The 13,391-nt window shown below is 46.5% G+C and overlaps 2 protein-coding genes across 2 annotated transcripts; both read right to left on the bottom strand.

Moving 5' to 3' along the window:
• Positions 1-2,080: 2,080 nt before the first annotated feature.
• Positions 2,081-5,743, bottom strand: LOC124701913 (protein EARLY-RESPONSIVE TO DEHYDRATION 7, chloroplastic-like). The gene is made up of 4 exons (XM_047234011.1): positions 4,673-5,743; positions 3,375-3,541; positions 2,658-2,742; positions 2,081-2,273 (listed from the first exon to the last, which is right to left on the bottom strand). The coding sequence occupies exons 1-4, from the start codon at positions 5,659-5,661 to the stop codon at positions 2,081-2,083; spliced, it is 1,434 nt and encodes a 477-aa protein (XP_047089967.1). The 5' UTR covers positions 5,662-5,743.
• A 2,663-nt stretch (positions 5,744-8,406) lies between these two features.
• LOC124695149 (protein STRICTOSIDINE SYNTHASE-LIKE 10-like) lies at positions 8,407-9,471 on the bottom strand. The gene has a single exon (XM_047228037.1). The coding sequence runs from the start codon at positions 9,469-9,471 to the stop codon at positions 8,407-8,409; it is 1,065 nt and encodes a 354-aa protein (XP_047083993.1).
• Between the last annotated feature and the right edge of the window lie 3,920 nt (positions 9,472-13,391).

Raw genomic sequence — 13,391 nt, 5'->3', positions numbered from 1 at the left:
TTTCCTAATTTTTTACTAAAACCACGGCAAGTATTACCAGCAGATTCTTCAGAATTGAGAGTTTTTGGTTGGAGAGGGGTACTGTAGGTACTACAAAATGTATTTCTTGCAATTGTTCCGTACTACTCAGTTGATGTGGTATGCGCTAGTTAGTTTATTTTTGTAGGCCTATCTCTTCTACTAGTTAGGTAATAAAAATTAGAGCCTAGAACTGCTAAGTGCACTTTCTTGGTTACAATGTTAAAAGGATATAAGTTGTAGAAATATGTAAGAAACATGCATTTCGATGTTATTTGATTGTCACTGTAGGGACTATGTTGTGTAGGAGTAATTCTATGACAATTTTTCCAACGCTAGTTGTTTGATTCATAGAAGCATATTTTATAGGAACTATTCCTATAAAAACCTTGTAGTGCAAATTCTATAGAAATAAAATATTATGTCATATCGCATGAAAATTTCCTTTAGCATAATCAAATATAACGCGTCTTCCTATAGAATTTAACTGATCATAACATCCCAATTCTACGTTTTCCCCCTTTCTATGATTTTCCTATGAATAAAAAAACCCTAAAAATACATTTTTCTATGAATTTTTTTTTCAAGGATACGTCATGGAGAGACGTATCTGGTTCAAAGAAGAAGGGCCAGAAGGCCGATATACAACGCACCCCTGGCACAACCGCCAGGCGGTGCAACCCCACACTACCCTCAGCGGGGCAGCGGCACACACACGCTACGAGATTACTCGCGATATCTCCACTTACCCACGTCTACCAGACTACCTCTGAACAGCCCCGCGGCGCGCCACAACTCCGCTTCATCTGTGATCCGGGTAACTACCTTGTATAAAGATGGGGTGGCACCCTCAAAAACAACGTCATTCCGGTGGCGCCATAGGCACCAACACACAAGGGTGACAGCCGTCCACAGGTCTCAGTCCTTCCCCGGACCCCCTGCTTCGATTGGAGCCAAGGTACGAAGCTTGTGTCAGCATGCGGCATCCAATGGAGTTTACCCCACCAACGCAGGCACGTCGCCCAAACCTGCCGAGTCAGGACGCAGCCAAGCAGAAGGTGGTCAAGCGTCTCAGCCTCCTGGTCGCAGAAAGGGCAAGTAGGCGGGTCCGGGAGGCCACGCCTACTCAATCTGTCCGCCGTCCAGCATCTGTTCTTGGCCGCTAGCCAAAGGAACACCCTGCAGTTTGGCGGAGCTCTAGACCGCTAGATCTGTACTGCCCCAGCCATCTCCACTCTAGCTCCGAACATCGCACGATAACAAGATCGTGCAGAGTAACAGTGATCATGCTCCCATCTCTAACGGAAAGCATCCTCCACATCCTCATCAAGGGCAACAGCAGCCGACCCGCTAGCTGAAAAAACTCACTGATAGCCAGCGTGCCCAGAATTAGAATTAGAAACCCTAAAAATACCTCTGAGCAACAGTCGGATTGAAATGAAACTGAATTCTACCCATGAACAAGAGAATATGGAGTATATATATACCTCTGAGCAATATGGAGTGTTGCTCCTTGATCTAAAAAACAAGAGAATATGGAGTATATATATACCTCTGAGCAATATGGAGTGTTGCTCCTTGATCTAAAAAACAAGAGAATATGGAGTTGTCTAATAATGTGAAACAACACTCATGCTGGGAGTATCTCCAGTGTCAGTACCGAATGGATCAGCGGGGCACATCAAGTAACAACGTAGTTATGGACGGAGAACAGAATGCAACCACACACGTTCACAAATTATACTGCATCTCATGAACTGACAAACGATTTTCCGTACATGTCTCAACTCACAAGTGAACGCATAGTATCTTGCATGTTCACGCACACATCACTGTACATACAACACGAACATCTCAAGTTCTCAACAGCCACGACATTCTTGCGACGAATACAACTCACAAGACGGAGGTAATACTCACAAGTGGCAGGTGCTGTACTTACACCCAACTAAAACCTGATAGCTAACTAGCTCACACAAGAAACTTGACACGAAGCGAACATACTACTAGTATACACAGCACCGGTGGAGCCATCGAGCACGGGAGAGACGAGACTGCTTAATTACTTCTTCTTCTGCCGGCTGATTGATTGTTTCGCCACAGCGTGCGCTGCTGAGCTCGCAAGGGACGACTTCTTCAGCTGGCCCTTTGGGTCGAAGGCCTTCCTGATCTTGAAGACAGCCCACGCAACTCCCAGAGCGTTCCCGGTGGCGTGAAGGTAGTCCTGTGTTATCTCTCCTGCTTGGTCACCGTACCTGTGAAAGGAACAAGATCATGGAACTCGTCAACAAGCAGCATCAAACAATTATCTGCTGAAAAATTGAGCTTAAGAAGTGTTGCTGAACCGAACACTTGTCTTCTTCATTTTGGAGATGGCCCATTAGAGTAAGAAACAGTCACATAATCTATGAGCTCCTATTAGTTGTGGAGAATTTGTTGCAACTATGTTTCATTTTTCTGGCCAGATTACCTTATACTCTGCTACCACTTGGGTAAAAGTTGGTATTAAGCTTAGTGTTACACTCATGAAGAAAGCAATATGAGGAAATGCAGATGCATTTGTGTATCCATAACTATCTGCCTCCTGATACGAAGGAATGAACTATATACACACATACTGTAAAACAGTTGTACATTACCTGTGTGTTACAACTGAAGTTGTGACAACCGAAGACGTTTGCATCACGTTCTTGCCAGACACCTCAACAGCATCACATACTTTACCTGAACCATTGATTTAATGTGAATCAGCAAATAATAATAAGTAATACAGCATCAATTATACATATCAAACCTAAAAGGTGGCTTGATATATATTGAATCTTATAGCGGCCTACATTTTGGGCGCTTGCATTCAATCTAGTATTTGGGAACCCAATGGCTTGATATTGAATCTTATAGAGACTAACATTTTGGGCGCTTGATTTGGGAACCCAAACCATAGAGAACACTCTTTTCTACTGTTGAAACACTCTTTTCTACTGTTGAACTCTTTAAATTCTCACATTAGCTGTTAACACTCTGTTTTAGACAAGTCAAGGCATGTCAACCCAGTGCATTCTGTAATATACACTGAATACTTAGGATATTGGCAGTGCAGAACCAAAAGAAATGTTAGTCACAATATGATTCCATTCTATCTGGTGCTTTGTTAATTGTGATTATTAATCCAAGCCATCCAAGATCAAATACGGTGAGAAACATTTTGTTTTGAAACAGAATCACAGCGCCATAGTTCCTTAGTAGCCATCACAGATTACCCAGACTTCTAGCTTAGAAATCCAGTAACTAGAGAATATCTGGTATCTTATAGCAGCCGCAAATGTAACATTGCAAAGTTAGTGGCAAAAGCTTACCAAAGCCATCGAGTGAAGCAAGAATAACTTCACCAGGCATTAATTTAAAGAACTTCCGGGTAGGTTTGGAGTTGATCAAGGTGTTGGCAACAAATCCCGAGACCTTGAGAACACCTGAGAGGATTGAGTTTGCCACATTGTTGGACATTTGAGTTATCCTTCTAGCTCTGCAGAATACAGAAGAGAAATGCATAAGCCATACTGTCAAACTAGAAGTAGAACTTGTACACTTGCATTTTTCAATTCAGAAAGCGTGAGAATATATTGAGTAGCCTGCCAGTTTAGACATGCTTCGATAAGGATCGAAATTGGTTGAACATGTAACCCTAAGCCACTGAAATGGTTTTCTTTTAATATCTCCTCATAATGCACACAAGTGGGCCTTAGCCAAAATATAACCCGCAGTCGTTATCAATAGATGGTAGGTGTCTTCCAGAATAGGAAGCAATTAGGGAAGAATGGATACTTGCAACATTGGCTAAGTTCGCGGTCAATTCATCATAATAAAGACGAATGTCCCTCCTATTAATGCGAAGGATTACTACATCTGAGTGGGACATTTGCCTTGAATAACCAAAAAAAAGGGTCTGTCGTATTGGAAGAGAACAGCAAAAGACCTAGCATGTCTGACCAAAGACCCTGCTCTGCTGAATAGTAGTACTCCGTACTATGTGTTTCATAATCTTATTCAAGAAAACTATGTAATTTTCAGAAGTAATATTTTCTGTTGTTTATTCTATTCAAGTGATGAACTATGACATGCGAATGGGATACTAATAAAAGAACAGCTTAGTATGCCGACATGACATCCTTCAAAGCTAGGGCATGTACAATGGTTGATAAGACGGTCTTATCTTATGCCTTTTGATATGACAACAAAACATGGTATACAATAGGTTATTTTTTAGTCTTATTTTTAGCCTCATGTATTCCTAAAAATATGGTGAGACATATTGTGCTAAGAGATGATCTCTTAGCCAAGAGAAGGCAAAGATCTTTTTTTGTTTCTCTCTCCTCCAACTCAGCAATTATCTTATGTGGCATTCCTAAGATAAGACTAACATAAGATCATTGTACATGCCCTGGCTAGATCATTCAACTATTGCAAAAAAGTTTATCGTCCACTCATTAAATTTTAAATCGTCCAACAACTTATGAAGACTACAGCTTAACAGGAACAGTAGTTTTCTGAATTAAGTGAATAATCCATCTAGTTCATCAAGTTCCAGATCCAGTATGATCTGGTCTGCAACATAGCATGCGATAGAATTAAGAGTAAGTTCCTTGATCATCCATACCTCTTCATCCTCCTGAGTGAGCTTGGCTTGACCTGCGTAGGCTTCCCGTTGGCCCCTGCACCTTTGGTCAAGACGGCCTCCCCGCATTTGATGCCCCCAGCCGTGATGTCCCCGCACCAGATGATGCCCCTGACCAGCTGCCCCGAGCCCTTGGCGATGAGCCTGGCGACGGACGAGCTGTAGTCGTCGACGTTGGGCGCGATGGTGGTCCAGAACGCCGCCGACTGCTCCTCCATGATCTCCTTCTTGTCCCCGGCGGCCTCCTCCGGCGTGATCTCGCTAACCGCCCTGGTGTCCATCACCTCGGCGGACTTGCCGCTAGCGCCCGCGTCGACCTCCTTGACGGAGAAGGTGGTGTACTCCCTGAGGACGCTGTCCAGCTCCTCCAGGACTTGTTCCTGGCCCTTCCCCGCGACGGTGAGCCCGTAGCTCAGGGCAGTCTCGCCGTCGGGCGAGTCGGCGTCGTCCGCGTCGTCCGGGTGGTCGGTGTGCGGGACGTGGAGCGAGAAGAAGTAGTGGCCCGCGTCGAGCTTGACGACCGCGACGTCGCCGGCCAGCGGCCACTGCACGGTCTCGTTGGAGGAGGAGCTGGCGCCGCCGAGGAGGCCGAGGAGGCCGCGCCACTTGGAGGTCTTGGTCGGGGTGAGGCGCGCGAGGACGGCGACGGCGTGGTCGCCCTGGCGCAGGCGCACGACGGAGAGCGTGCCGGCGCCGAGGTCGAGGCTGCGGTCGGGGTCGACGAGGTGGAGCTGCGCGCCGGGCACGGCGACGAGGGTCTCCTCGACGGTGGGCGGGGCGGGCGCGTCGTCGTCGGCCGGGAAGAGGTCCTCGGCGAGCTCGTCGGGGTTGACGGTGGGGTAGAGCGAGTCGCCGGCGCCGGCGCCCGTGGCGGCCGCGGGCTTGGAGTTGAAGGGAGTGTTGTGGTCGGGGTGGGACTGGGGTACCTCCGGGTAGAGGCTCTGCTGCTGCTGCTTTGAGGCGGAGGCCATGGCGGATTGGCTGCCGGTCCTGGTCGGTTGCTGCGTCGTGTCACGGATTGGAGAGAGGGGATCGAACAAAGTGCGGTGGATGTAACGGGAAGGGGCCGGATTTAATATGGAAGAGGACGACGGTTTGATTCGCGCTGTCGACCAGGTACGCGGTGATCTTCTGCGGCCGTGACGACGACGCGGAGCTGGTCGACAAGCAACGCCACGGCAACTGCGGCGGCACACAGGAAGCTACGGAGATCTGGGTTGCCGATAGACGAGAAGACTTTGGAAGAAAGGAACGGGAAGCAAAGCGGGGACGACGCGTAGACAGCGTGGGGATGGTCGGGGGCACAGCTCACTGGCCACCGAGGCGCGAACCAAGAAATGAACTTTTTTTGAAGGCAAAATACGAACTGGCGCGCTTCAGTGTTGAACGTGTGTGCTCTGTACCTGCTGTTCTAATTTGTGACTATCAAAAATCACTAGAAACGGCGCCGTCATCGATTCACCCACCGCGTCGCCGACAGCAGACGGTCGCCGGATGTTCCAGCTTGGGTGCGTTTTGGTCTTGTTGGTTGCCTATTTGTTAAGTTTGTGGATCTCCTATACTGTGTGTGGGTTGTAGGTTAGGTCAGGTTTTTTGCCCCGTGGTTTGGTCTTCCATATCGAAGAGCAAGCAGCTCTCCTAGAGTCCTAGCGAACTATGTTCTCTTTTACTGTTCCTTTTTTCTTGTTCTATTTTTTAAAAAACGAGGTAAAAAAATGATTTTGACTTATATTGATATAGGAGGAGCAAACATAGGTCTAGCTAACGTCAACAAGAAAAACAAAAGAAAGGAGAAAGAAGAATCCCAAAAAATAAAGAAAAAGAGTAAAAGAGTACACATTAATGTCAGGAACCCAATTCTGACCCTCCAGAGCATCCCGCACTATCCGATTCTTTCTTCTAGAGGCTATGAAAATCAAGGGGGCGAGGATCTTCGGAGGAGTGCCTTCCAAAGAGGAGGACCAAAAGGAAGCTTTAGAACCGTCGCCAATGGTGACCCAAGTAGCGGCGTTGAAAAGGTTCCTGTCGATGGCAACATTAGGGGTTTCAGATCCCACCCACGATTTTTCCGGTGCTTTCCATTCATCCCACAACCAGCGGAGTCCGAGCCCGCGAGAGAACTTCTCAAGGTCCACGACCCCAAGGCCACCCAAATCTCTTGGGCGGCAGACTTTCTGCCAGTTAACCTTGCATTTACCCCCGCTAAAGACTTACTTGCAGACCCAAAGCATACTACGACTGATCTTGGCGAAGGCCTTTGGAATGTTCTTGTCCACTCTTAAGGCATATAACAAGAAGAAGGGCAGTGGGGAAAGAACCGACTTCACAAGACTGGTGCAGCCAACTCTATTTAGAAATCATTTCTTTCTTTTAAGGTCGATTGAATGTTATATTTCTGTTATGAAATTCAATTTAAAGGGGAACAGTCCCAATTGAAGAAAAAAGTACCTCAAATACATTGATTGGTGATCGGTCTTCATTAACGGGCTATATTGGTTGGCACGACTTGTAAAAGATCGATCTTCGGAAGGTTGGATTATGTAGCATAGGGGTACACCTGTGCTGAAGCGTGTCATACATGGGGTGCCTCGCCCTGAAGGGGTTTTTTATTGTGTTTTTCTATATATTTTCTGGTAATTTTTCCACACGTGTACTGCATATTTTTTCCACACGAGTATTAGGGATCTTTCTAGACAATGCGTTTGTAACACCTCAAATTTGAAAAAGTACACATACTCTAGATTGCGAAGTAAATGTACAGGATGAGAAGTACAATTAAACTAGTTTATGAATTACACTTACACTAGTTTTAAAATACACTGGCAATGTGGTAAAACATACACCAGGTCCTGTCTGACGAGGCCATGATCCTAGGATAGTCAATGGTTGAGTATGGTCCTAGGATAGTCTCACCAGGTATAAAGGCAAACCACTCATCCGGGGACTCCTCAACCCAATAACTCAATAACTCCGACACTCGGCCATTCGATTGATCCAAGTTGGGTATGTGCAGGTAATTGGGGATATGTATACGTCTTGAGATTGGTTAATTCATGAACATTTGGTGCCATGAATAATAATATGGCAATTCTTTGTAGCGCAAAGTGTTGTATTTGTGCAACATACATGTCCCCTTGTGTTGGTCTGTGAACTAGGTTGCTATTTTCTGGATCAAATTCATACACGAATATGTTGTTAAGTTTGTGGGGCTCTGCTAGTTGTCCAAAATCATCTTCATGTTCAGTGGTGACGTTGTTAGGGTTTTCTATTTTGAATCGTGGTATGCCTTTCCATTGGACTGGATATGTGCATAGCTTTCTTTCTGCAAGATTGGATTTTTCGTTCTTGCAACTTGTAACAGTTTTCGATAGCCACAACGTCATTATTGTATTTTTTAACTCACAACGTTACTATTGTATAATGCTTCATAAAAGAGGGAATTATTATACATTATTATACCGATGGAATACATGATTTTTGTCCAATAGAAAATTAAACTAACAAAATATGGTAACAAATATACCAAAGAGAAAACAAAACCTTCACATAACACTTAGAAAGAACATATCCTACGAAAAAACTTAATTAAACATCCTTAGATTGATCTCTATATGCTAATAATAATAATAAATAATAAAATATACCAAAGAGAAAATAAAACAATAACGTAACACTAAAAAATATGAAATCCTACCAAATATCTTATACTACACATCCTAATTGATATCTATTTGTGTTGATTTGCGTGTGACAACGGATACGTAAGGAAGCTCGACAGATCCCATGAATAGTCTTCCACCTTTCCTCTCCACTATCTCGGTTGGTCTGACGCTCTTGTGTCCTCGCATCTCCTCAATGATTTGTCCTTCATCACTTATCCTCAAAGCTAGCAGGTGGCTATCAACCCCGAAGGGAAGTTCGTTCTTCTCACGGTGTAGTGCCACCCAATATCCTCCTCTCTTGTCGGGCCTCACATTATCGGGATACCCCGGAAGATCGGCGAATAGCTCCATTGTGCCAGTTTTGGAACCCTTTATCCAATACCTTAGTAGCTTGCATGGTCCGGTCGATGAGATGATGAGATGTGTCCTATCGGCGCTCATGGCAAGGCCATTAGGGTAAGTGATGCCGGATTGGAGCACGACAACCTTTCCTGTCCGTGGGTCATACCTCATTAGCCGGCCAGTTGAGTCTCCGGTTCGCGTGACCATCTCATGTTGCGACCTTTGGTAGGTCATGGAGCTGTCGGTGAAATAGACTTCACCGGTGGTTTGGTCGATGTCCACCCCGTTGGTGAATCGGAGAGGCGCGCCATCAACCTCGGTAACCAACACCGTTGCCTCGCCACCACCCGGAGCGACTCGCATGAGCCCCTTGTAGGCGTCCGCCACATACAGGTACCCGGACTTGAGGTGGAAGCGTAGACCGAGCGGGCGGCCGCACTGGCTCTCGGTGGCAGTCTCCGGGCGAAGGACGGACGCCGTGCAGGCTTCGCTGGTGTAGTTAGGGCCATAGGTGTATGTCGTCCATCCGATCTCGTCCCCGTTCCACTTAAGCACGCGGCCGTCGGAGACGCCGCTGTAGGGGCTGTGGCCTTTGGCGTCGAAGGCGACACTCTCCGGGCCGCGCAGGAGTCCTCGTGGCAGTGGCAGGTGGCGCGTCCGCCTGGCGTCGATGCTTGGAACGGCGGCGGCCACAGCGGTGGTAGGCAAGATGAGCAGGAGCAGGAGGACAACCGAGATCATCGCGGCGTCGGCGAGACCCCTAGTGCCGAGGGCCATGATGATCCCCGTCGGTAGCTAGCCGTACCTACTGCTCGACGCTTCGTGTTTCGCTGGCTGGAGAAGTTGTTTTCGATGGATCGATGCTCGTACCTGGTTTGTGGTTCTGGCAGCCAGAATCTGGCTGGATCGATTTTCTTGGGTGGAGAGAAGAGGGCGGGTGCCTATGCTTATGTAGCAGCAGAGGGTCCCGACTTCCGGTGTGAGTCGGCCGTCCTCTGCGAGTCAGTGTAGAAAACTGATGAGAGTTTGGGTCCGTACTCTACTCTGAATAATTCCGATTTCCTGTCATAGTATGCTTCTTTGTGCTGGACGGAGAAGTTGTTTCTGCTCATTGCGATCTGGTCGGTGCTCCTTAGTTTCCAGTTCACATGGAATCCAACGGCGCCCTGATACCCAGGAGCAAGTAGCCAGCTGTCTCCTACTCCAGCTTTACTTTGGACGGAGGTGCCGTCATCTATACCTAATAATAAAGGGAGAAGCGTTTCCGCGGTTCGGTCCGTCATCTATTGTTTCGTCCGTCCACAGCGAACCGATCGGTCCAACTTGGCATCGTACAGAGTTAATGTTCGAATCGAAGTTGTCTGGCTAGGCTCACCGTACGTGGCACATACAGAGTTCTATTCTATCTGTATGTGTACCAAAACTTCCTAGCTAGCCAATGCCTATATACGTGATCAACCGTCCGGTCCCTAATCACCTCGTTGCATCGGATCGATATATTAGGTATCAGCTAGATCGTTTAGTCAGCCCGATCGAGATGGATGTCGGCGGGATCGATTCCAGCACGAGACAGCTCTCGGCGCGGCGACAAGGGACACTGCCGAGAAACATGCAGCAGCTGATGGCAGTAAAGGAGACGAGGCTAGCTCCCGCAGTCAGTCCGCCGAGAAAACGTCCGGCTCAAGCTTGCCGGCGTCCAAGGGCCAAAAAACGGGTAGTGGTACAGGACGACAAGGCGGAAGAACGATTCCAGGTCGGTGCCGGCAGATGACAGTAACCTGAACCTCCCAAGCTGCTCATACTAATATGGTGGTCCGGCTCCGGAAGGAGGTGCTGGGACGGGACACCGCGGATCCGGCGAGAACATATCTGCCTGAGCATTCGTTCAATTTCTCAATAGATTGGTACCGCGTATACTTGCTCTCAAATGAAATTATATTTTGGCTATAAGCGCATGCCGTATACGTGCTGTACCATAGAAAGGACCAATACACTTTAGGGAAGGCAGGAAGAGCTATTTCGTGAACCTTCTAATCGAATTTCATGGCGGGCGAGAGCGCGCACAGGACCGCGAGAGGGGATGGCGCCGCGCGGCGGCCGCGTCTAGACAGCTTTCAGCAGGCCTTGATGCCACCCTCGTTGCCGCGAGCTTGGGACCGCGCACGCGCTGCTCAAGTAGATCTTGCAACGGCACAGGCCATGGATTAGCTCGTTCTGATTTTCTTTTATGCTTATAATCACTCGCTGGATTTGGATTTTTTTTTATCTATCTCTTCACATGTGGAAGAACTTTAGCGCACGTAGTCGAAGCTCGATGAAGCAAAGACGAGTGGTTTGTAACTCAATATATAGTTTCTGATGGGGGTAATAATTATATATGTAACTGATTTTGCTCACTAAAATATTGCAGGTGGAACCGTCGTTCCCAAGGTAGAGCGGATCACTGTGCGGTGAATCAAGGACTTGTTTTTGACGGGATGGCTTGAATGCCATAGTGACCTAGATCTAAGGCGACGCAAGGTGCAAGCCGCCTTGTCCTCAGCCAAGGATGGAGCGTTGTGCATGCCGATGGTCCCCGCGACCAAGGCAACGTGAGGGTCTAGGCTGATGGATTTTCCAGCAAGATGGCGCACAGGCCAACTCAAGGAAGGGGAGGGAAGGGTGACACAACATCGTTGGTGAGCACGAAAGGGTTGGAGCCATAGTGGCGATACTCGGAGGTTAGGTCTCACGAGAAGCGAACAGAAAATCCGTAGCAACGCACGGGCAATTTTCCTAGTAGTTTTAAAAATCTAAAACGTCTTTGAATAATTTACACGGTCGAACATGTTCATGCATGAGCAACTTATTTCACGTGAACAATTTTCATATCAGGTGCCATTAGGGGTGGAAACTGGCCGTAGATAGTCCATATTATCTAACATTCGTATTCGAAAAATTTAAAATGGAAATGGTAATATCCAAATCCGGACGTCCGTGAAATATGGTGAATATCCGGATCCGTTTTACCAAAACAAATACAAATATGGTGTTGAATTTTGAAAATAAATGTTGACATGAAAATGGATATGTATGTATCCAATTAAGATCATGTTAGCCAATTTTACTAATTCACAATTTGCCAACCTAGAGAAACTAACAAATCGGTAAAAATAGGAGGTTTGGCTTTTGTTTCGTCCAATTCCTAGAATATTTCCTGTACAACTTTTCTAAAATACAAAACAACAGAAAACAGGAAACTGATACTGTGGCATCTTGTCAATAGGTTAGTTCCGGAAAATGCATGAAAATGCTATGAAGTGTAAACAAAACATATATAAATTGGTGTAAAACAAGCATGGAGCATCAAAAATTATAGATACGTTTGCAACGTATCAATTGGCAACCGGGAGATCACACCTCGCCTCCATATGCCCAATGAATCCAAAAAAGAGAAAAATTTAGGCAACCTTTCATAATAAATTCTAACTTTCAACTCCTCCCCCATTGTCTTATCCTCTAGAGTGATCCTCTTCCTCAAACAACATACATGGGCAGTTAAATTCTTGCCTTGAGGAATTTATTGGTGATGTTCCCATGGGAATTGTCGTCGATCATGAGTGTTGTGCCGATCTCACGCCTAAGCTCGGACGCCAAGCTTTTGGTAAGCAGGTAGAAAGGGATGTTGATGAAGTGAACCCACATCGGCACATGGGTGAACGACACCGGTGCGAGATCAACTCTAGCATCCATTAGCTCGACAAGGAAGGTGCCCATCTTGTACTGCCGGTCACCCTCTTGAGAGAACTCGATGATGAACGTTTGTCGTTCTTTTGCCTTGCTCTAGCTAGCTTCAGTGTGTCCACGCACCCTCCACACCCTTTTCATGCACTCTATCAATATGTCAGAGCTCACCATTAGAGTGAAGAGGAAGGATCCGACGGTGAGGAAGCGTGGGCGTGCAACTTGCCTGTGACGATTCATGTTGATGACTAGGTTCCGCTCCTCCTCCGCAACATTGTCCATGATCACTCCCTTGTCCTTCCTTCCGTCGGTGCTGGCGTGGTGGAGTCTAGGGTCACCTACCATGTGCTCGTTCAGCCTAGAGGATGAACCAACAACGGGCAGCGCCGCTCCTGCTCCTTGTCCTCCTGACTGGTTAGCCTCCTCTGTAGCCATGGTACAGACTTCTCTTCTCGCCTAAGTTGGTTTTGAGGCCGGCTTAGTGAAGTGAGACAATCCCTCATCAACTTTGGAACCTTCACTATTATAAGGGTGTCTCACAAATTAGATTATGTGAGTACAATTGGTTGAGAAATGCCCCATTGGGTGTCTAGTATCTAGGTGACTTACCATGTTGTTTATATTACAATGAAGGAAGTTATGGGCAATGTCTCCACCAAATGATACTTTTGCGCAAGATTCCCTAGGTACAAAATTGGTAGCTTGAATGCCTTAGTGGTTATGATACATTGTGTTATCTTACTGTTAGACATGATGTATTTCATTGCAATTTATACAAGGATGGTATTTTTTAGGGGAAAATTCTATACATGAGTCACTTGTTCACTGATACGTCCATTTTGCATCACTATTTTATATCATAATTTGCTGTTATTCATTGATATATTTCATATTTGGAGATGATACTTATGTTATTTCATCTATTTTGCATGTTTCATGATTATTGGAGGATCGACGCACGGAAAGCCGCATTC

The sequence above is a fragment of the Lolium rigidum genome, chromosome 3, assembly GCF_022539505.1.
Source record: "Lolium rigidum isolate FL_2022 chromosome 3, APGP_CSIRO_Lrig_0.1, whole genome shotgun sequence".
Classification (NCBI taxonomy): Eukaryota; Viridiplantae; Streptophyta; class Magnoliopsida; order Poales; family Poaceae; genus Lolium; species Lolium rigidum.
The sequence above is the reverse complement of the archived record's forward strand: the minus strand, read 5'-3'. Positions and strand labels throughout refer to the sequence as shown.